Source organism: Fundulus heteroclitus, chromosome 2 (genome assembly GCF_011125445.2).
Source record: "Fundulus heteroclitus isolate FHET01 chromosome 2, MU-UCD_Fhet_4.1, whole genome shotgun sequence".
NCBI classification, from domain to species: Eukaryota; Metazoa; Chordata; class Actinopteri; order Cyprinodontiformes; family Fundulidae; genus Fundulus; species Fundulus heteroclitus.
Window position 1 is genome coordinate 28,372,266 of NC_046362.1, and position 24,495 is coordinate 28,396,760.

Consider the following 24,495-nt stretch of genomic DNA (forward strand, 5'->3'; position numbering starts at 1 on the left):
ACTCTAAAATTATGGTTTCCTACGTTTTCCAAATTTAGCATTTTCACTATAAAATAGGCTTAAATACAGAAATAACGGCTAAGTTAAACATATAAAACATTTAATTCTGTGTATAATAGGTGTATATTTCCATTTTTCATTGGAATTACTGGAGTAAATGAACTATGATATGTTCATTTGAGTTGCACCTGTAATTGACAACGACGTCCGTGACATTTGCCCGTTCTCTCCTTTAGGGATAATGCCGGGTCGCTACAACCAAGAAGTGGGTCAGACCATCCCCGTGTTCGCCTTCCTGGGAGCCATGGTGGTCCTGTCCTTTTTCGTGGTTCAGCTCACTAAAGCCAAAAGCAAACCCAAGCGCAGGAAACCCCGGATCAAACGGCCCACATACCTCCAGCAGCAGACGGCGACAGCTGGGAAAAACCCCACTGTGTGACTGCATATTTGTCCTGCTGCCGGTCCGCCGGGCCCAGCTCCAGAACCGAGACGCTGAAGGGATAAGTCGTTGGAGGTGAACTGTCTGGGCAGACTGCTGATGGACCAGATTTTAAAGCCCGCCGGACAATAATCGACGCCTGACGTCTGTTGAAAACGTTTCTTGTGCCTCTCGTCCGTTTAAGGCTGCCGTTGGTGTTTGTGTGTGTTTGTGGACCAATGAACAGTATTAGACAAAAACCCAAGTCTGGGCCCCGCAAGTCCAGTCACAGTCCAAGTACACATTCTGTCAGCATTTCCCCTCCTCTTCATTTTTGACCAAATGGGTTCTTTATAGGTAAAGTATCTTTCTTTTATATTTATTGAATTTGTTCTTACCCAAACACAGATGTGTGACATTTGTCAGTAACACTTTAAACAGTTGCCACACAAACAGGAAGAGGATGATGATGATGTTTTTTTTTAAGTCCTACCCATATCTGTTGAACATCGCTGTTGCTTTTATATTTTATACAGTCAATGCATCTGGTCCTCCCTGTTGGTCTCCAGTAGCTTCGGGAGATCTATTCATATATTTCATCAATAAAAAAAAGCATTATCAAAAGGGTTTGTGTTTTTGTTTTACTGTTAGACTTAATTATTAGGAAAGGATCTGTTGGAGAGGTGGCCGACTCCAATTTTTTTTAGACGTTTCCTTGTTTCAACACACCTGGATGAAATGAATGGGTCATTACCAGCCCTCTGCAGCATTTGATGAGATACTGAGATGGCAGTTCAGCCGCTAATTCAGCTATGTTTAAATAGAGACGCATCTAAAAACACGCAGGGCACATGTTCTTGAGGACTGGAGTTGGACACCCTGGTCGATGGCATGTAGAATGGCGAATCACAGTCAGGTTCTGCCGTTTAGATACATTTTAATGGTCATCAGAGTGAGCGTCTCTATAAAAATGTTTGCTGTTCTGGAGCATACAGGTCTTTGTTAGGGCTGCTGCACGGCTTTATGCAAACATGCATCGTGTGAGGATATTGGTGAACGTTGCAATGACTATACGAGTTGCAAAAAAAATAAAAGGTGTTACTTCCTTCCTGCTTTGGGTTAATAGCAAAACATGGATCCCGAATAATAATTAGCCTATCCCGTTTCTGGAAGAACTAAATAAAATTTGTTATATCTATCCCAACAAGGTGTTATTGAAAAGTTGCTTATGAGCAATGTCTGCTTAGTTGAATTTTCTTAACTAGACATCTTTCTGCCTCTTTCTTTTGTAAAACATTTTAATGCTACAAACAAATGTTACCAAATATATTACATGTATACAAAGCCTGATTTCATGGTATTTGAATAATGAAGTAACATTTGCATATTGCGTTTCAACAACATAAATAAAAAATTTAGATATATTGTGCAGCCCTACTCTTTGCCCTACGCCAGCAATGACCTTAAAGAATCAACTGTTGCCCATGAATTTAGGGAGGGTTATCAGCTATTTCAAAACAAATTAGAGTTGGTTGTTTAAAATGGCTGGTAATATTCCCAGGAGTGGAATTCCCTTTAAATTCACCCAAGTTAAGACCCTGCAGTGCTCAGAGAAACTGCTAAAGACCTAAGACTAGCACTCTTTGGGCTTGGGTTAGCATATTAAATGTTAAAGTTTATGACAGGAGAATTTATAGAAGACTGAACAAGTTTGGCTTGTTTGGAAGAAAGTCTTCTCTCTAAAACACGTGTCAAACTCGAGGCCTGCGGGCCGAATCCAGCCCGTCAAGTCAATTTATCAGGCCCTCGAGCCAAAAAAAGGCATATGTCATAAAGTAGAGGCATATATCCTTTTATAGCGTATAAAGTAGATAAAACTATGTCTCTTGTAGCGAATGTTGATTTTTAAAAAGAAACTGTGTAGTTACAGCATCCTGCAACTAGATGTCAGTTTTTCCACAACATATTAAAATAACTCAGAAATGTCCAAAAGGAGAAAAAGTGAAACAGAGTGATGAGTTTAAAGTGTAATATTAACTTGTTTTGCAGATAAACTTGGCCTAAGGGTGCTACTTTTATGTGACTGTCAAATTCTTTAGATTTTTATGTCAACTGAAATTATGAAATCAAAAGTGTAATTTATACAGGTGCAACTGGCCCTTTTATTGACTACATGATGCCAAAGTGGCCCAATATAGAAATAAGTTTGACACCCCTGCTCTAAAAGAATATGGCAGTACTACTTAGCAAGATTGCATCTGGCTGAACCTGAAGAAAACTTTTGAAATATGAGCTGAAAATCAAGATTTGCCATAATGCACTGCACAAAACCAAAGCATGGCATACTGGCACAAGAACCTTCTTTATGAGGTATGACGATTTCTACCAAAGTATTCCAGAGTCAAATATGAGGCCATCTGTCTGATAGCTGAAGTTTGACTCAAAGTGGGGCGTGAGCAGGACAACGATCCCAAATCTACAACAGAATGTCTGAAAATGATGTGCTGTAATGATCCTGGACTGGAGTCCAGATCTTGGACAGTTGTGAAGAAAAAAAAAAAAAACCGCTTAGCTTTCAAATGTTAGCTTTGTTTTTGTTTAATAAATGATAACAGGGAATCTGTTTCTTTTATTCTTTTTTCCTTTTACTTGTGATGGACCGAGGTAAAAATGCATGAGGAGTCACAGGAAATTATTCAAAAGTTGGGGTTTTTATTTTTAACCCAAAAGCCAGAAGTACAAAAATAGTGGGTTCTGGAGTCATAAAAGAGGTCAAAAAAGAAAAAAACTTTAACTGAAGTAAACTGTGCCCAAACTAACTGACTGCACAACCAAACATAACTGACCTACAAACAAATGACACACAAGTGTATATATACACTCTGGCTGATCAGACCAATTAACACAATAGGGGTAATTAAAACCAAACAAACACAAATGACAAAACAAAGCAGTACAGTTGAGTTTGGCAATAAACTAATCTAAGAACAATGGAAAAACACACAACCTCTAAATACAAACCCTAAGTGAAATACAAAACAAAGAAAGCAAAATACAAATTCCCCCCTTCCAGCAAAAGCAGGTGGAACAGTCTAATTTCCCCTCCCCGGTATTTAGTTGATCTCAGCCCTGGCTGCCATCTTTTGTCTGGCCAAACTCCCAGGCACCATGAAAGGTAAGAAATAAAGATTAGTAACAAAACACAAAAAAAGATATGGATAATTGACTAAGTACAAAAGTGAACTAAATGTGCGCGCTTACAAATAGAACACATGTACTTAAACTAAGAATAAAGTTTTATTGCAAACTAAAGTGTGCATATACTGATTGGTAAATGAAGAGTGCACGTGTGGTACAGACTTTTAAGGTGGGGCCATGGGTTTGGCCATCACACACTCAAGGTTAAATATTTTTAATCACTTTATCATTTAACGAAGACCGTGTTCTTTTTTGTATTTTGTCCTTATACAGGAAATCCTAAAATTCAAGGAGGTGATTTATTTTTACAACAATTATAGATTTGGTTAAATACAGTTTTTAGATCCACTGTCTTTGATTGACTCATACAACTTTAATCTGTGTCCAAACCTAAAAGAACAAAAAAAAAAAGCAGTTTATCATTGAAAGAGACCAAAAGGGAAAAAGCTAGATGACATTTAGCTTTAACCAAGGTCTGCACTGATGACAGAAATTAAAGTGATTTGCTGAGACTGTGCATTAATAAATACATGAAAATATATTTCCTAGACATTTAGACATTACTTCACAGTTATAAAGAGAATTAGAGAAAATTTATTTTACCATTTCTTTAGGATGATGGATTGAATATAAAACCCAGGTTTACCATGTGAAATTCCTTTGCACTTTGCTGCTTAATGAAACACATTTTTGAACTCTGCTGAGAAGAAATAATTGCATTCCTTTCCAAAGATTAATTTCAAATTGAGCGGACAAATCCATCCCAGTCTTGAGGTTGGGATTGATTTTGGGCTGGATTCAGTGATGCAGGCTGATTTCATCAGAGGTGATGTGCGTCGGTGTGCTCCAGGCTCTCAGCTTTGGCTCTTTATCTGAGTCTAATCGGCCAGATCAGCCTGTGAATCTGTCACCTGTCTTCTTGGATGATGGCCCCCGCTCCGCAGCTAATCTCCCTCGGAACCTTGGGAAACTGGGATGTGACCTCAGAGACGGCCAGCTGCATTAACAAGCTTTGGGAAAGCTGGTGGTGAGAGGAGGTCACATGTACTCTTTCCCTGCAACGTTCCCAGATTTAGGGGACTTCCTGTTTGGCCAGCCAGGTCACCTGGAAGAAACTCGACGACGTGTTTTACGTTCTCTGTGTGGATGCCCTGTACCACTCTGCATCTTACACCCCTGCTTCCCCTCCCATCCCACCTCCTCACATGTCCTTGGATCAGCCTACCTCCATCCAATGTATTTCTGGTTGATTGAGTTCAAAAAAGCTTTGCTAAATTAGCAAAAAAAATTCAGATTTCCCTTTGGTCTATTCACATCCAAGTCCAGTTTCAAAAGGAGGATATGAAAAGTATGGCAAGTATGTTAAGAGGCAAATACTTTTTTATGCTTTAATGTGAGATATTTTGTTTGTTATTGAACTGTCACACGTATTTGTTAAAAGGTAAAAAAGACAAAAGGTCAAAAAAACTTTAATAATCCGGTTACATAAGTGTGGATACCTTTAAACTAACACTTGGTTAAAGCACTGTTTGGTGCGCACCTGCCACCGGTTATCATGAATCTGATTAAATTGGAATAAAGTTCAGCTCATCTTTCAGGATTGCCTTGACATTCGCTCGTTTGCATTCTTATTTAAAACCATAGCTTGCAGAGAGGTTAAAAAAGGGTAACAACAATCATTGTACAAAGGTATCAGTCAGGAGAAGAGTACAAAAAAAATGGTTTTAGAGAGCAGATCTGTCCCTAAAATATCATGTTATAATGAAACCAACCTGGAGCTTTTTGGGCATGATTCCAAGGGGTAAGCTAAGCATGAAAAGCAAAACACCATAGCCGTGGCAAAACACAGAGGTAACAGCATCATGCTCTGAGTAAACGTGTCATCAGATTGAACTACTTGGGGGGGGTTGTGCCTGATAGCTGGAGATGACGAGGGATTCTATTGAACCTTAGAACCCACACAAAATCAACAAAACTAAAAATTAAATAAAAGATATTGGAGTACTTTTACTCTAACATACAGATACGTTAAAAAAAATCTGAATATTAAATAAAAATGCCCATCATTTCAGGAAGTGAAATTATTATTTTGTAGATTCATTACACACAGAGTACAATATTTCAAACTCTTCTTTCTTGTTTTGATGATCATGGCTTACAGGTAAAGAAAACCTGAAGTTCAGCATTTCAGAAAATTAGAATATCACATTAGACCAATTAAAAAAAATTAAAGTTTCCCCTGACCTGAACCCCATAGATGATCTATGGCTTGTTGTCAAGAGGACGATGAGAGACATCGGACCCAACAAGGCAGATGACCTGATGGCAGCTATTAAAGCAACATGGGCTTCTATTACAACAGTGCTGCAGGCTTATCTCCTCTATGCCACAGCACATTGATTCACGTAAGACGTTTCAGACATTGACTGTGGTTCAGAAGTGGCTTGACACAAAGAATATGTCATTTGTAGCCAATGTCTAGTATTTGTCTGGGTGTGGTGGCTCTTGATGCACCTACTGCAGCCTCATTCCACTCCTTGTGGAGCTCCCTCAGATACTAGAATGGGTTGCACTTGGTCATAAGGCTGCGGTCCTCAGTTGCTGGTGCACCTATTCCTACCACACTTCTTCCTTCCACTCAGGTTTCTGTTTAAATGCCTTTACAACATACAACCAACTTAATGACCTTTTGTGGCTTTTCTTCCTTTTTCTTTTAATAAAAATAGAAGATTTGCAACCTCTTAAACTGGTGAACATTAAACGTTCATGTGGCCAAACATTTTTATTAATCAAGCTGATTTTTGTTTTCTTTTTTTTTTTTTTTGGATACAGTAGTAGGTCTACTTGAAAACACACATTTATAATACATGGCTGTTTAAATAAGTACTAAGAAGAATAACGTTTTTTTAGTGGCACATACATTTCAGGTTAATAAGTCTTAACTTACTGAAATACAATTCCTAAAACTCCTGCAGTTGCTTTTAGTTTTGGTCTGTCACTGTCATCTGGCCACCCCCTTGCCAACCTGTATAGATTTCAGTTTTATACGCAGGTATTTGATGTCATTTTAAGTTTCCGAGCAGTCCCTGAAGGCAGCATCTGTCCGTTCGTCAGACCGACCCTCCCCTCCCCTCCAGCCCGGCTCACCTGGCTCAGTGGCCCTGCTGGCCCCGGTCTTCAGAGGGCTGCCCTGACAGACGTACAGTCACGCTGAGGGTCTTCTGCCGCGCCGAGCATGGAAGAGTTGGCCCGGGAGAGCATCAGTCTGCTGGCTTCAGCCTCGGCCAAGCCGCAGCTGGACGCGGGTCCCCGGCTGGGCTCCATGGGGGCCGTCTTTATCATGCTGAAATCCGCTCTGGGCGCCGGGCTACTGAACTTCCCCTGGGCGTTCGAGAGAGCAGGGGGCGTCCGCAGCGCGGTCACCGTGGAGCTGGTGAGTGTGCTCTCATCTTAAGATGCATTGGTTAAGATGGTTAGAAATGTCACATTTACGTTAAAAATGATGTTTATCTCTGTGTGGGGTAACTTTGTACACAAATTTGGAGTTTAACTTTAGGATCTATAGAGTCTGCAGGTTAATTAGGCTGATTTTTTTCACCTGACATGTCTTTGCCTCTCTTGATGCCTCTTCTTTATTTTTGAATTTTGTCATACAGCACTAAGGGATTTATGTGGGGTTTGGACAGGAATACCTCAAAAATACTTAAACAATGTTTATCATTATTGTGGACTGAATTAATTCTATGTTCATATGTCTTAACTTTTTATTTATTTATTTTTTTAAATTTTATTTCTGTTTCTATAAAAATGACATCTGCTCAGCTCTTTTTTTTGGAATAACTAGCCAGCCTTTAAGAGGCAGCAGGTCTGAATTATTTTTATTTAAAGCTCTTGAACTGCTACTAAACATTTTCACTCTGCTTGCAAAATGTCACCTTATAGGCTATACTAATAATACATTTTGGTTGTTTTTGCAAATGCATGGATGGTGGCTTGCAGATTGTAGTCAGTATTTAAAAGTCCACATAAACAACATGTTAAACTGTTAGCGTTTAGTGCTTATGTGAAAAAGATTGCAGTCATTTATTAAAGTTATCAGGAAGTCCAAAAAAATCAACCAAGGTTGTTGGTTTAATTGTCTTTTTTTTCTTTGTATCAAGACGACAAAGTACATGTTAATCTCCCAAATTAAGTGTTTTTTACATGTTACAACAGGTTTAAATTATCATGTGTAAAACATTGAATATTTAAGCGATTTCATCATATACAACACATTTTAACCCCAACAGATTGAATGAAACAAGGCAAAACAGAGGAAATCAATCTTAAATATTGGCCTTTAACTAAAGCCTCTTTCAAAACACATGTGACTCCTGTTGAAATCAATAAAATTGATCAGGAGCACTGCAACTAGTTTTTCTTACAATGGAAAAGACACAAACAAGATACAGAGGTGTTGCCACAGTGTCCCTGTCCTGACCTCTGAGACGGATGGAGGTGATTTTAGACAAATTTGTCTTCTGTTTAAAACAACTTTCGTCTCTGATGGTATACTGGTGTATTGCTGTAAAGGGAGCATAAACGCCAATCATACAGCAACATATATTTTCAAAGCAAAGGCCTAATTTGCCTCAGCAAGGCAAACATTATCTTTTCAAACCCTATCCTATAGCTCCATAATTATGTAGTCTGGCAGCTAACCAGGATGACATGTGAAACACATATGAAACAATTTGCAGTATTATGATATGCTGCAAGTACCCAGAGGCGGATGTACTGTATATATTTGACATCAGCACTTCAGGGCACCGCCCTCACCTGCACCCAACCTCAACATCCCACATCATAGTTACTCAGTTCACATGGAGATGCCTTTTGCCCAAGCTTCATAAGCCAGAGGTTCCCAACCCTGTTCCACAGGGAGCCCTTTCCTGCATGTTTTAGATGCATCTGTTCTAGTTGACCTGCTTCAAATGATTGCATGACCTCCTCTGCATGCCATCAAGTGCTGCAGAAGCCTCTTCATCATCCATTCATTTAGGTCAGGTGCATGGCAGCAAGGGGACAGCTAAAACATGCAGGACAGGGATCCCTGAGGACCAGGGTTGGGAACCACTGCTATAAGTAAAGGGTTGACCACCAAGTGCTTGACAGCAAGTTTCCCTTTTTTTTTTATTTTTTTTTATTTGGTCTTGCCCTGTTGAGGTTTTTGGGTACATGTATTATATCCTAACTACTGAGCTAATTAGTTTAAGGATTTGTTTTGCTATCTGGGTAATTGGTATAAAATTTGGATATGTTTGCCCAATGGGATCATGTGCATAATAGTTAACTGATATATGTCTAGATTTTTAAAATATTGAGATTTTCTATAAAAAGATACAAGATTAGATTATATTGTTTATTTCGAGATGGTCTATGTTGCATTATGTATTTCAGAAGATTATCTTTCCACTTTTTCTCATATTTATCTACAACAGTTTGTTAAAAAATGTGCCTGTTAGACATTTGCAATAAAGCTTAGATTCAACGATGCCTTTATGTAATTACTTTATGAAAAGAAAAACATATCGAGATGAATATTGTATATTGGCATTTAGCCGAAAATAACGACATAGTATTTTTGGTACGTGTCGCCCAGCCTTATGGTATGGTAATTAGTGATTAGTGAAATGTTATTTAGCCTAATGCCATGGAGTCCATATTGGCGTCATACGCTAACTTGTTCCTAAATGGCATAGATATTTATGTTTATAATGACAATGTTGCTAATTAGGTTGCAATTTAGCATGATTGTATCAAATATCAACTAACTAGTTAACTGATATAATTGCCATGTCTATATACAAAAAAACAACAACCTAGCATTACTGCCTCATTAAAGCCAACTAGTGGTAAATTAGCCAAACTGGAAGCTAACTGGCACAGTGGTTCTCAAACATTTTCTGTTGCATAGCTGTTTGTTATATTTGCCATTTTAAATGTATTGTTAGGGTAACTAGCTAACTAAACATACATCAATTATTTGTATTATTAGAATGATTTATGCTAGCCACACCTTTCTGGTCATAGTGACCCCTAAATATTATGTCCTGTGCTTAAGTTGTTAATTAGTATAGAAGTTTTTTATAAAAAAAATAAAATAATAATAATCAAGCATTAACTAGTTATTCTTAATGCTTAAAAATAATTTTAGTGGTGGCTTTTCTATTCTGTGTGCAGATAAAAACAAATGCCTCAAAAGTCGTGTGTTTCACTCTCCTATGTTTTCGCATTCCCTCAGATCTCTCTTGTGTTCCTGATCAGTGGCCTGATCATTCTGGGCTACGCCTCGTCCATCAGTGGCCAGCACACCTACCAGGCGGTGGTGAAGGAGCTGTGTGGCACGGCCATTGGTGAACTGTGTGAGATCTGCTTCGTCTTCAGCCTTTTCATGATCTCTGTGGCCTTTCTCGTCATCGTGAATGACCAGCTGGAAAAGTGTGAGTAAAAGAGTAGAATATTTTTTCTTCATACTTGAACTAATGATTTCATTATTTAAGATTACTAAGCATAATAAAAATATCCACATTACTAAGCACAATAAAATATCCACATAGCTTCTAAATGTTTATGACAGATACCATCTTACAAATATTGTATAGGTATTTGCTTTGTCTCCATTCCTTTAAACGCCAAATCTGTTTTCTCAAACCTACATGTTGTTTTTATTTGTACTAAGCTAAAGTGTTGTGGCACTGTTTCATTACTGGCATTTGTTTCACTAGAGGTTGGAAAAATGATATGGCAAAATATCATTACTCTTTGTGGAGAATTATTGTTAAAGAAATCTTTTTTTTTTCATTAATTATAACGGGAAGGTTGATTTTAATTAGAATCCTCTGCTTCAGACCTGTCCTTTTCTTCAAGTTCGTTGACACTTTATTTTTCTAGTTAGTGAGATAATTTGACATTGTTCAAAGTATACTTGTTTAATAGTGAATGCTGCCTTTTTACTGATTATGGGGGATTTTGATTTGTCACTACTTTACAGGTTTTGCTTAAATATTATTTGTTTAAAAAAACAACAACTTAATCTCAAACTTGTAGCTGACATTCCAATAAGTGCTGGGGAGTGCTGGCCTACTGGTTAGAGCAGCGCGCTTGCACTCAGAGAAGGATGCAAGTACCCGGTTCGATCCCCAGTGCCTGCACTCTGGGTCCCTGAGCAAGACCCTTAACCCCAGAACGCTTCACGGGCGCCACACATGGCAGCCCACTGCTCTCCAATGGGGATGGGTTAAAAGCAGAGATACCACATTTCGTTGCTTGTACTTGTGACAGTGCAATGACAATAAACTTGAATTCTATTCTATTCTATTCTAATAAGTACAGCAACTCCATTCAGGGTCTCTCCCAGACTTAATACAAGTCAGCTTTTATAATTTTGTAAAGCAGTTTTTACCACACCATAGTATCTTGCAGATAATTTTCTAATTTGTACAATTTATGATCAAATAGACACTTGGAGGTTTTTGTCAGGACCAGCTGTACTACAAAGGTGAGGGGTCCAATAAAACCCTTTGCACCTGAGTGAAGCCTTCACAGCTCTCTTTGTTTTCCCCTTGTGGATGTCAGCAAAATGTCAAAAACATGATGTAATCTACAGGCATTTCCTCATTGCATTCTTTTGGGCCAATCTTATCTACAATTTTGACAGAAATGCACTGAAATCATTAGGCTTCTACAGTCACATAACATGCATCTCCCTTCAGATTGCGTTTGTTTGTTTGTTTCTTAGCTACTATCTTCTGTTGATAATTGGTGAATCAAATCCCTGCGTTTATTTATTCGAGTTTCATAGATTTCCTATTGGGTTAAAGTTCACTGGAGTTAACACTATAGCGTGATCAATAGAATGCTTCCTAAACATTTAAAAAAATAAAAAATATTGTGGGGAACTGCAGTATATTTTGTTTGTTTCAGAAGGTAAAAATCATATTACATAAAATCATTGCACAGTGAAATATTTGAAGCCTTTATTTCTTGTGATTGAGATGATTATGGCTTACAGACAACAAAAACCCCCAAATGACCACTCATCATAGAAACTTCACACTGGTCCTCCAGCAGTGTGGATTTCTGTGCCTCCAGATTCTGGAATCTCCATTTTGCAAATAAAATGCAAACCTTTATTTCATCCGAAAAGAGGACTTTGGTCCACTGAGCAACAGTCCAGTTCTTTATCTCCTTAGCCCAGGTAAGATGCTGCTGCCGCTGTCCCTGATTCAGGAAAGGGTTCTTTAGGGCATAGCAGTTTTTATGCGCTGCCTCCAGTCTCAGTCCACTAGGTGTGAGGCTCCTCCAAATTATTGAATAGATTTTACATTGACAATCCTCTCAAGGCTGCTGTTATCCATGTTGCTGGTTCACCTTTTCCTACCACGCCTTTTCCGTCCAATTAAAATTCGATGAATATGATTGATACAGCCCTCTGTGAACAACCAGCTTTTTTAGGAATGACCTCTTGTGGCTTACCCCTCCTTGTGGGTGGGTGTGTGTGTGTGTGTGTGTGTGTGTGTGGTGGGGGGGGGGGGGGGGGGGGAGATTGGCATTGGCACAATACCAAGTCTTCCCTATAATTGTGTGGCTTACTGACCCAGACTGAGAGACCATTTAAGGCTTAGAAACCTTTGCAGGTGTATTAAATTAATTGGCTGACACAATGAGTTTCCATTAAAATTTCCAGTAATATAATTTTTAGAGACACAGAATTTTGGGTTGTCCTTATCTGGAAGCCATAGCCATGAAATCTAAAAGACACACGGGAGATACAATATTTTTTCACGATAAAATTATTATTATTATTTTTTTTTAAAGACGCATCTGTGTGTTTCTGTTCCAAGCAGGATAAATCCTTTTTGATCTTGGAATATGACAAGATCACCAGTGATTGAGAAGAAGATTTCAGATATGCAACATGGACGGACAAAGTAGTTAGAATGGTGACAAGGGCAGAAAGTTTGCAAAACTCAGCGTCCAAGAGCGGCCAGGAGTAGATAGCCTTGACTCCTGAAGGCTGCAGCAGCCCCAGGCAGGCAGACACCGGGCACCCTCACACTTGATAATTGTGAACCAGGTGCAGATGTTCACTTAATGTTAAGAGTTTGTTTATAAAAAAAAAAGGCATTTGGAAAAAGAAAAAAAAAAGACCCACGTGAATTGTTTTTAACCCGACAAACGCCTGTTTCTGTGCTACCTGAAAATGAAACGCTAGCATAAAGTGAACACCAGCCCTCGTAGAGAATAGCCTGACACACAGGTAGGTCATCAAAGTGCAGGGGCAGCAGACCCCAGGTCAAAGAGGCACATAGAGACACAGCACTGAACCGCCCAGCCCAGGACGGCTGCCAGGTCCCCCAGTGCCAGCTAAGCCTGGATCCTGCTCACTTGTATTTTTATTTTATTTGTATAACTCCCACTGCACATTTCTAAAGCCGATGGTGTACCTTTCTCCTTGCTTGTTTCTGTTCATTAGTGTGTGACACTCTGTACGAGCTGGTGACTGCTATGCCAAAATCAGAGATGCCCTATCACTTCTACACCGACCATCGATTTGCCCTGGTTCTGCTCTGTGTCTTCCTCATCATGCCATTGTCCATCTCCAAAGCTATCAGCATCCAGAAATACACCAGGTTGTGGAATTTACTATTCCTATTTTTTTTTTTTTGTATTTTGTTTCTATACAACAGCAATGAAAAGCTAAAGCCTTCCACTGATTGATCTACAAAAGTTATTGAACTAACAAATTTCCAGGCACATTAGCATCTATGTACACAATGTTTCTTGTGCTCTCCTTAGCTACAGTGCATTGCAGAAGTATTCACACCCCCTGCACATTTTTTTCAAACAGCTGCTTTGTGTATCATTGGGATTTTATGCTAGAGACCAACAGAAAGTGCTAAAGGAAAACAATGTACAGTTTTAAAACCATTTCACAAATTTGAAGAGCATGCGTTTGTATTCCGCAACTTTTAATCAGATACCTCTAAATAAAATCAAGTGTAAACAACTGTCAGCAGTCATGTGCCATTTTACATCTGCGTGCTACTTAGTGCTGGTCTATTGCATAAACTCCCAATGAAATGCAATGGAGTTTATGAATGTAAAATAAAAATGGGAGGGGGGGTTGGGATCAAGTGTATGAATACGTTTGCAAGGTACTCTAAAAGGGAAGCTCAAGGTTGTATTTAAAACAACCACTAGGCTATAGGACATTCCTCAAATGACGTCAAAATACTAAATTTAGATGCATCTTGTAGTCGTACAAGCTGAGCGGTAACGCTTGACTCTACATTTCAACCAAGGTTTCAGATGTTCTATGCTGGTTTTCTCGATTGTAGCAGTTTGAAATGAAGCTCCTGGGACGTTGTCATCTTCCAAAATGATTAATATTGTTGTTCTTGCCATTGTAATTTGCAGTCTTCCTGTCTGACCAGCCGGGAAACCGGGCTGTCTCAGGAAAAATGTGACGTCATTTGAGAAATGCCCCATTGAAGGATGCTTTAAATAACAAATAACAGAAATGAACAGCTGAACGTTTTGATATTCTGAAAGATACCTCATAAACGACGACCCACCCTTTTTTTCAGATGAAGCAAGGAAGAAATGAGGTCTCGTTCTAATTTGCGTTTCAAAAACAAGTACTTAGGTCTAATTCTGCAAATGAATCTGCAGTTAGGTACGCCTGCAGACCTTAACGGGCTGTAGCAGCTGACAAAAGTGGGACCAGCAACAGAGCTACCAGCTGAAAGATTGGAAAGAATTAGCCAATGATACACAGTTTGTATGTAGTACAGCTAGTCTAAAACTGTTTGTCTTTGTCTTTTCTTAGTGTTCTGGGTACTTTGGCTGCAACCTACCTTACCGTAGCCATAATCATCAAGTACTTCACCATGCCTGCGGCTCCAGATCACAAAACTCCTCTCTACTCCAGTGGGTATGAGAAACAGATCTATTCTTTGAGCTAGCCTTAACTTTTCTCTTCTGCATCTAAACCAAACGTCACTGGTTCTGTAAACTCTCTCTGGATCACCGATTTACCCGTTGTCTAGCGTAATTTCATCGGTGAGATATCACTAAATGCGATGAGGATGAAACGGAAAATGCAGATTGTCACCGATCCTGGTTGTGTTTAAGAAAAGGATTTCAAGGCAGGGCTTAGTTTAGATAAGTGTCTCGTTTTGGGAAACTCAGTCTCATCTTTGCTTTTTGGAACTAGTTTCCACTGTAGTTCTGTAGCGTTTTTTCTGCTTCTGCTTTCTCCATGAAGGAACCATTGTCATTGCGCTTGATAAGAAACATGCACCACTTTTCATGGATTTGTCTAAAGCCTATGATAGTTGGAACTCTGAGATTTTGAATCTTAGACTTCCGCTTTCAGGACTTTCAGAAAACGCAATTGTTTGGTTTGCAAATTACCTCAGTAGCGAAACTCAGTGCATTAAATGTGATGGTCTGTTCTCTAAATCTGTTACTGTCCCCAAGTCGGTGCAAAAAAGTTTAATACTTGGTCCCCTCTCATTGATTATCTAACTAAATGATCTGTGTCTGAATGTGTCGGACAGTTATTTACTGTTCAGCATTAGCTCTCATTCAAAGTGATCCAAAAAACCCACGATAAATGTTTATTATTTTGTGTGCAGAATCAATTCCTGGGCATCCATGTTCAGCGTGATCCCTACAATCTGCTTTGGTTTCCAGGTAAGTGCGACAATTTTAGTGTTTGAGAGACAATTTTAGATAGGTTTTAACATGTGAGCATCACGGTGTTGCAAAACTGTGGATTACTAAGAGTGCATCTGTTTTTTCTGTAATTCAGTAAGCCTAAATGTGTGTGAATAACTGACTGACCCTAAAGAGCAGCTTTTGCATCCTGGTGTCCCAGATTTTTTACTATAGTGATTCATGGAAGAGCTTTCTCATGTCTCTATAGCCCTACAATTATAAAAGGTAATCAATGGAGGCAATCAAGGTGAGCAGTTTTAACAACAAATGCCAATCAGGACAAACCTTTTCTAATATGTACAAATCTAGAAAATATTAATACATTGTTAACATTGAAAAGAGTTTGGTTCATCTTTTAGAAATTAAAGTTCACATCATTTGTAGTATACAATATTTAAAACACAAGATCAAGCAAAGCAGTTGTTTCTCAAACTAAACTCCTCCGCCTCCATGTTAGTAGAAATGATTCTGCGATAAATGAGTTGTTAGTTTGACTTTTAAAGTCAGACTGAAGGCATCACTGTAATAGCTGTAGGTACTTCTAATCTTTAATAGACGTCTGGCTGATGTTTTTAACTTCCAGTTTGCTCCTCTCTGCTCCCCCTCTCAGCAGCTTTTATTTCTGAAGTCCTAGTTCCATTTCATATCTAAGGCCTCCACAATCTTTAGGAGATGAGAGTTTTTGATTTTTAACTAGATGTTTCCTTTCCACTCAACTTTCCATTAATATGCTTGGATACAACTCTCTGTGAACAGCCTGCTTCTGTACCAATTACATTTTGTGACTCACTGATGTTGCAAGAGACTGTTTGTCGGACTGCTTTCAAGTGTGCAGTCTTTCCCATGATTGTGTAAACCCTAAGAAAGCAGATCTTTTATTAAGATTTTTTTTTAGTCTTGTAATATTAAAATTTTCTGAAAAACTGAATTGTAGATTTTCATTGGCTATAAGCCAGAATTGACAAATAAAACAGAAATAAGTGCACATGTTTTAATTTGACTAAAGAAATCAAATAACGTTTTGACATTGTCATTGAAAAATTAAAGTTGGTTTCAATCTTTGACAATTTTTAAACCATAATAGACTTTGAAGTTTTGTGGTATATTTATCTGGAAGTTGGTTGGTGCTTTCTGAGAAGAGTGTTTCCATACAGCGTAAGGTTAGCAGGTTGACCTACTCTGCCAACGTTTTAATTTTTTAATATCACAGCCTGTGAGCTCTGAGCTTATTCTGTCAGTCCGAACACGGTGCACTGATTTATGTGCAACTGCCCAACGTGGCCTTGTAACCCCTGAAGGCTGCTGTCAATGGGATCTAATAAAGGCAAACGAAAGTGCAGCTGGATTGATGTTTCTTCTCACACAAACACTTCCTCAGGGTGAGTGATTGCAGTGCAGAGGGTTGAAAAGGGACCTGATGAGGTCCTGATCGAAGGGGAAGGCACGAAAGGAGAAGGGAGATTTAAAGCTGCTGATGGCAGCTGGGACAAGAGTGGGAATCTGGAAATCTGATGGTTTAACTCGGGGACATTGTTGAACTCTGAGCTTTCATTTAACTCTCCACTTCATGCTGAAATCACATCAGCAACACAGTTTCATATGATGCTTTACAAGTGCTGTTCCTGCAGGATAGAAAGCAGTACTCCATTTTGTTGACTTCAAACAGTGTCCTATTATAATGTATTTAATAGCTTGGAAAGTAATATATTACAATCTTTTATCCTCTTGTATAATTGCACAATGTGTGATAGTTAAGGTTGACGAGCCAAATTTTGTATCAGTATACACTGCAGGTATCATTTTATCGTTGAGTGGGATTTAATTGGAATGTTTTGGATAATATGACGCATACTTTAAATCAACTGTATTTTGTTATAGGTTGGAGATTAAAATGTTTCAGCATGAGTTTAAGGTGCAGTGTGGGCAAAAGCTAATTAAACTTTATTTCTTACTTGAAAAATGTCTCTTGAGTTAAAAACATGAACTGGCAATTTCTCTCTGCCACAAAAGGGACAACAGCTGCTACCACTGATTGAATTTCATTTCATTTTAAAATGCTGGAGAGTTTTGCCATTTTGTTCAACTGTTGCAGATGGATAAATGAATGAAACCACATTTGGATGCTCATCCTAGTTTTGTGAATGATCCTCCAGTTCAGCATAACCTAGTTTTTTTGTTGTTGGTATTTTTGTTGCAGTGCCATGAGGCATCCATCGCCATCTACAGCAGCATGGAGAACCAGCGGCTCTCTCATTGGACCTTCATCTCTGTGGTGTCAATGATCATCTGCCTCATCATTTACTCCCTCACAGGTCAAACCATCTTCTGATTCGCCAATTTTAGTTTTTGACACAGCAGTGAAGTTTGAGGCATCTTCATTGGGTTTCTGTTGTAGGGGTTTACGGATACCTGACATTTGGAAAGGCTGTGGATCCGGATATTTTAATGTCATACTCCAGTCATGACAAACTCATGCTCATTGCCAGGATGCTATTTGGGGTCTCCATCATCACCATCTATCCCATCATCGTGCTGCTGGGCAGGTCAGCCATGCTGCTTTAAAATCAAGTCAAATGTTTTTCAGGTGTGATGAAATACCATCCTCTTGTACAATACACCAGATAGGAAATGACAAAAAGATACTCAGACATCTCTTGCATTTGCCTTTTAGCGAGCAAATGCAAGAGTTTATTCAAACTATCTCCATTGATTGTTGTTCTGATCTCTGTTGCCCCCTGGCTTATATTATTTCTCACATAAGTCACATAACCACATTTCTATGCAGGACACCCAGTACATTATTGATGATTCCGTCAAATTATAGTACAAAATGTCCCAAAAGTGTGCATGAGAATGTGTGGGCTGTCTAAGATGCCTTTAAAAAGTGGTGTACAAAAAGACCAAACTGCAATGGAATAAAAGAGGAAGGCTCTTGTGTCAGGTTTGCATAAAAGGATAAATCACAATAATTTTCTATGAAGCAGATACGCAAGTAAAATTAATTTGCAAAATAAAAACAATAAAAGCAAATTGGAATAAAATGTAGAAAAATTTAAACAAAATAAAACATGGGAAAATGGAAGCTAAAAGCAAATAGTAATGATTTTAAAAACAATTGGACTACAAACTTAAACCAATGTTTCAGTCAAAAGTTTAACTAGAACAGTCAAAGGCAATCCTAAACAAATGTGTTTTAGTCTTGATTTAAGAGAACTTTCACACTTTTCTGGAAGTTTGTTCCAGATAAGTGGAGCATAAAAACTAAATGTTGTTTCTCCATGTTTGGTTCTGCTTCCGGGTATACAGAGTAGGCTGGAGCCAGAAGACCTTAGAGGTCTGGTGGGTTGATGCACTTATAAAAAGTCTGTGATGTATTTAGGTGCTAAGCCATTCAGGGATTTATAGACTAACAGTAGTATTTTAAAGTCTATTTTCTGAGATTCAGGGAGGCAGTGTAAGGACTTTAGAACTGGGGTGATGTGCTCTACTTTCTTGGTCTTAGTGAGGACACAGGCAGCAGCGTTCTGGATCAGCTGAAGCTGTTTGACTTTTTATGGCAGACCTGTGAAAACATGGTTACAGTATTCGACTCGGCTAAAGATAAACACATGGGTTAGTTTTTCCAGATTCTGCTGAGTCATTAGTCTTTTAATCCTGGAAATATTCTTTAGGTGATAGAAGGCCAACTTTGTTATTGTGTTTAGATGCTTTTGGAGGTTCAGGTCTACACAGTGTATCAATCTTGTGATGGCTAATACACATCGCCTGCAATAATGCTCAGATAGGCATGGTGCTTACAGAATCCATTTTGGGGCTCCCTAGATTGCGGTAAGGCATATTGTGTCACTTCTTGTTTCCTGTTGCTGAGTTGTGGATTGTGATTTGGTGTTCCAGACTCTCGATTTTGTCTTAAATCTATTTGCTATATCATTCTATGTTTCGAGCACACAAATGCATTAAATACACATTCTTGGTTGCTGCACTTCACGTTTGGGAAGTCCTTATGTTTCACACGGTTAGCTTTTCTCTGCATGGTAAGAGGTCCCTAGCCTAGCTTTAGCCTTACAATGGCTTCCTCCCCTATCCTTCCGTCAGCTATTCCATCTCTGTCTAAGTCTCCTCTTCTCTCCTGCTCTGTGTGTCTGATGTTTAGTTATTCCTCTGCCTCCTTTAGTGATAATGATACATGTAATAAATTTAGTATTTTTGTAGCTGTGGAGGCGAGGGTGTCAGAATTGGAGACTCAGCTCTGTGTTTTCGAAAAACCAGCAGATCCCCTTAGCTAGCGCGGAGCCACAGAGATTAGCTTCATGTAACGGTTCCCCCAGCAGTACCCGAGCAGTTGGGTAACCAGGCCGGCTGGGTGACAATATGCAGGAAGCATAGCTCTAGATTCCAGCCGCAAGGTCACCACCAACCTGTCCAAATTTCTAACACTCAGCGACACACCCGCTGAGAAGCTGACTCTGGTAATTGGCAGCTCCATAGTCAGAAATGTGACATTAGAGATACCAGAGACCATAGTCAAATGCCTGTCAGGGTCCAGAACGGGTGACATCAAATCCTCCAGTAATTGCAGTAGTTGCTAATCAAGTGCTGCCTGTCAAGACTTGAAGCAATCTACTGGGTTTCCTTAGATAGGAAACTTTTTGACCAATCTGTATGATTTGATTGAATTTGACTTTGTAAAGTGACTTGATGTGACATGTATTGTGAATTAGCGCTATATAAATAAAATTGAATTGAATTTAAACAATACTCGATTGGTACTAAGGGATCCAGAGAGTCAGAAGAGAATATTCCCTATGTCATTACACTGCCACCACCTACACAGCATATACTGTTGATACAATTCATGATGTCATCCATGTCTTCTTGGTACAACTAAAATTGTGAATCATTGAACCAGGCTATTTTTCCCCCAATGTGTTGCTTTCCAAAAGGCAATTGTAGCCTCAGTTTCCCCTTCTTAGATGACAAGAATGTGACCTGGTCTGGTCTTCTGCTGTTGTAGCCCAGCTGCTCCAAGGTTTTAAATGCATGTAGGGATGGTAGTTTGCATACTTTGGTTTTAACGAGAAGTTTGAGCTGCTGTTGGCCATCATCTCAACCACTCTGCTTATTCCTTTCATCCATCCATTTATACCTTATCCATCCATCTATACCTGCTTTTCCATGCAGGAGGGCTGGTGCCTATCTCCAGCCTTCACTGGGAGAGGGACAGGTCACCAGTCAATCACAGGTTCATCACCAGGAAATGTTTTTGTCCATTCAGCTGCTGCTCACTGGATATTTTCTATGTTTTGTGACCATTCTCTAAACCAGAGAGGGTTCCCCAGTAGACAAGCAGCTTCTGTTGACTCAACCTATCTGAGAAATTTCTCCCTAATTCTCCATACTCTGACTTCTCTCCGCTGTACTCCTTCCTTTGTCTTTCAATTCTCGTTATGACTTATAATGTTGTATTTGGCTCCATCCCATTTCAAACACATCAGATCGGTGATTCAGGACCCTCTCCTGAGCTGGAGGCGCAGACGGGGAGGGGTTTCGATGTCAAAGTTTGAAAGTCGCAGCCGGTACCTTCTGACGGTCCTGTGGATAACAACAACGCTGATCATCGCTGTGTTTGTACCAGATATCAGTAAGGTTATCAGCGTCATTGGAGGGATCAGTGCCTTTTTCATCTTTATATTCCCAGGTAGAGAGCTCGTCATTAAGGCACATTCACTAAAACATGTTGGTGTTCTGTTAAAGCATGCGTTTGTTTCCACAGGGCTCTGTTTAATGTTTGCTATGCAATCGGAGCCAGTATCCCGCAAGACCAGGTGAGGACAAGCTCCATCTAAATGTTAATGAATTTAACTAATGTGAATTGATCTGAATTGCTATTCTCTGTGAGCAGCTGTTTTTTCCTATCCACAGTAAGTCCACATAATTTTCATTAGATCTGTCTAAACCCAAACACTGGGATGAATAAACTAAGCAGAGTTAAAACTAGTAAATAAAAGAAACTGCCAGCATTTGGTGTCGAGAGACAGCCAGTGACTACGTTAATATGTTCTGGTCAGGGGTAAAAAAAAAAAAATGGATTCCAATCTAGCCTGTTTCCTTTGGCTTTTTTATTTTTGTGTTGTTGTCTTTTTATTATTCATTTATACAAACCTTAATTAGTTGAGCTTGTTTGTGATAGAAAATAAAAGACCTACGAAAGGAAATGGTTTTACTTTAAACCAAGCTAAGTTTAGTTGGAATAGATTGAATACATGAAGACAAATGTACATATACTAAATAGTTTTGTCATCTTATCACTCTTTTTGCACAAAATGTATTTTTTTGTAGTTTTCTTCAAGACTGAAATCAAACATTGCCATTTGTTGCAGTTTAAGTTGCAGTTTAAGCCTCAGGTGACTTTGACGTTTCCTTTTGACCAAAACCTACATCACAGTGTGTCCAGTGTCTTGTTAGGTTTTTGATAAATAATAAACGTAATTTATTTCAACATCCATTCACTGTTTTATGCTAATCGAGATGCCATGTAACGGGTCTAGAAAGGCACTTTCCAGCTCATTCTTCAAAGGTCCCAAGCCGTTTCCAGGCCATAAGGGATATAAAGTTCCTTCAGAGAGTTTTGGGTTAGTGCCGGGGACTCATTCCAGTGTGATGTGTCAGGAAATGTTACATCTGAGTGTCGGGAAAATAGACGGATAAATCAAGAGATTTGCTTTTTACTCCAGGTGTGTATTTAGAACAGACTGAAGTAGCACCTGCACAATTAAACGTGAGCTCCCTATCCATCTCTATAGATGCATCTAAAAAAGTGAATATTATGAAAAAGTTAAAAATTTATTGTCCCTCATTTCAAAAAGTGTAACTCATGTATTACAGAGATTAATCACAGTGAAATATCTAAACCTTTTTTTCTTTGTAATTTTGATGAGTGTGCACATGGACATAATGAAACCAGATATTAATTGTCTCTGACACCATGAGTTTACAATATTTTTTTTTCTTTTTAAATAATCCAATTGTCTAACACTTATCAGCTAAAACAGCTTAAAGCTCCAGCAAAGGTTTCCTGAGGCTCCAAATGGTTTCCGTCAGGGTCGGTAGGTGAGACGATCATGGGGGAAGGCAGCTGACTAGACAGATGTCCAGAAGACACGCTTCACAAGGGGCGTAAGCCATAGAGGTCATTGCTAAAGAAACTGGTTGTTCAGTGTTGTATTCAAGCACATTCAGTGAAAGTTGACTAGAAAGAAAATGTATAATAGGAAAAGGTACACAAAATGATGATTTTGGGGTGCCATGTCTTGTTGGTTGCTGCTTTCTGAAGTCCAGTCAACACAGCCATTTACCAGGACATTTTAGAGCACTCCATGCTTCCTTCTGCTGACCAGCTTTAGTGTTATAGTTTAGCCTACTCTGCCAAAGGTACCAAAAGCTGGTTCAATTACCACAGTGTTATGTTGTGCTTAATTGGCCAGAAAACTGGCCTGACCTGAACCCTGTAGAAAGTCTATGGGCTGTTATCAAGAGGAAGTTGAGAAGCCAGATACAGCAATGCAGATGACATGAAGGCCATCATTAAAGCAACCTGGGTTTCCATTCCACCCCAGCAGATGGAAAAAAAGGCTGATCACCTCCATGCCATATTGATGCAGTATTTATCCAAAAGGAGGACCAATGAAGAATAGAGTGTAGAAAATGAACATACAGAAGCCTGAAATTTCTGTTTGTGTTTTAATTGATCTTTTGTAATTTTCTGAGACACTGAAATTTGGGGTTTCCTTATCTGTAAGCGATTAATCATCATAAATAAAGGAAATAAAATCTTTTAACGATTCACTTTCTGAAACGAGTGACCAAAATATTAAACTTTTTCACAATAATCACATTTTTTGAGATGTACCTGTAACCATCTCCTGCTTCATCCTTTCAGTTTGACTATCATTTGCATGTCCTCTATTTTAGAGGACAGGGGGGGAAAATGTTGACATGATGAAAAAGTTCAAGTTATAGTCTTAAGTATGTAAAACTGTTTATTTTTCTCACTGTCTCTCCCTGCAGTGCTAGAGAAAGGCCTTTCTCTGTCTGTCAACATGTAACAATTTCAGATCTGAGGGTTTCTTTTGTCCTCCACCCCCACCAACCCCCTCCACCCCCCCCTCCACCCCCCCCCCCCCCCCCCCCCCCCCCCCTCCCCCCCCCCCCCCCCCCACCCCCACTCACACACACACACTCTCCAGAGTTGCCCTCACGATTTGGGGAGTTGTGACCCTCATCTGTGGAGCCTTCATCTTTGGTCAGAGCATCAGCATCGCTGTAATGGAGCTCCTTGGAAAGATCTGACCTCCCTCTGATGCCTCAGGGTACCTTCTATGAATAAGTTTGAACTGTTTCGCTGCTCTTGAGGTCAGTTATCAACAACAAAAACTGAACACTGAGCGAAGAAACACACATTTACAACTTCCGGATTTCATTGCAATTGGGATGCAGTCTTTAACACGGCATCGCTGTTGATTTGATGCTTTGATTTTTTTTTTTTTTCAATTTATGTGGATTTTCTCATTGTAGCTACACTGTGATAAAAACTTTCTTCTATTTCCATGATTGGGTGAAATTGTAAAGCACTGGCTTGTCGATGGTGTTGTTGGGCACGGTTTTTATTCATTATATTAAGAAGAGGTCCAAACTTCAGTTGCACCAATTAAGCTTTTCTTAGCCAATAGTGATTCCCGATTTAAGTCTGTCATGCCAATTTTCATATTTTTTTTTAAGAATTAAGAGAAAATGTGCAGCAGCTATTTTGAAAGCAGCAGTCTAATTGAATCCTTTGGAAAATAAAGGAATTTCAGTCATCCCTGTCCGTGCATCAGAGCATGTTATTAACCTTCATCTGATTATTATTATTATTAAACTCAGAAGTGCATTAAAGTCTGTGCTTAAGTTTATAGACCGGAGTCCTTAGGTTTGATGCATGTGGCAAATAACAAAACCCCTTTTTCAGCATTTGACATTTTGATCACCAGCAGATCAAGGCAAAACTGGTCTATTCCACTCTCTAGTAAATTGACTGGCACATCTGTAGTCCAAACAATTAGGAAGATTAGAGA

General features: G+C 39.1%; 2 protein-coding genes across 2 annotated transcripts in view; both read left to right on the forward strand.

Annotated features, from left to right (window-relative positions):
• mbtps1 (membrane-bound transcription factor peptidase, site 1) overlaps window positions 1-1,044 on the forward strand; it is a 38,115-nt gene extending 37,071 nt beyond the window's left edge. Inside the window, exon 23 of the mRNA XM_036152078.1 lies at window positions 237-1,044. Within this exon, the coding sequence (XP_036007971.1) occupies window positions 237-439 (203 nt within the window). The 3' untranslated portion in view covers window positions 440-1,044. The remainder of the gene's footprint in view (window positions 1-236) is intronic.
• A 5,689-nt stretch (window positions 1,045-6,733) lies between these two features.
• slc38a8a (solute carrier family 38 member 8a) lies at window positions 6,734-24,246 on the forward strand. The gene is made up of 10 exons (XM_036152082.1): window positions 6,734-7,049; window positions 9,900-10,098; window positions 13,134-13,290; window positions 14,490-14,594; window positions 15,301-15,358; window positions 17,580-17,694; window positions 17,778-17,925; window positions 20,878-21,080; window positions 21,156-21,207; window positions 23,629-24,246. Exons 1-10 carry the CDS (start codon window positions 6,852-6,854, stop codon window positions 23,729-23,731), a joined length of 1,338 nt encoding a protein of 445 aa, XP_036007975.1. The 5' UTR covers window positions 6,734-6,851; the 3' UTR covers window positions 23,732-24,246.
• The last annotated feature ends 249 nt before the right edge of the window (window positions 24,247-24,495 follow it).

Excerpts from the sequence above, each read along its gene's own strand:
- slc38a8a (XM_036152082.1), top strand. The coding sequence starts at position 6,852 with ATGGAAGAGTTGGCCCGGGAGAGCATCAGTCTGCTGGCTTCAGCCTCG. Across the intron at positions 10,099-13,133 it reads GAATGACCAGCTGGAAAAGT|TGTGTGACACTCTGTACGAG; the intron begins GTGAGTAAAAGA and ends TCTGTTCATTAG. Across the intron at positions 13,291-14,489 it reads AGCATCCAGAAATACACCAG|TGTTCTGGGTACTTTGGCTG; the intron begins GTTGTGGAATTT and ends GTCTTTTCTTAG.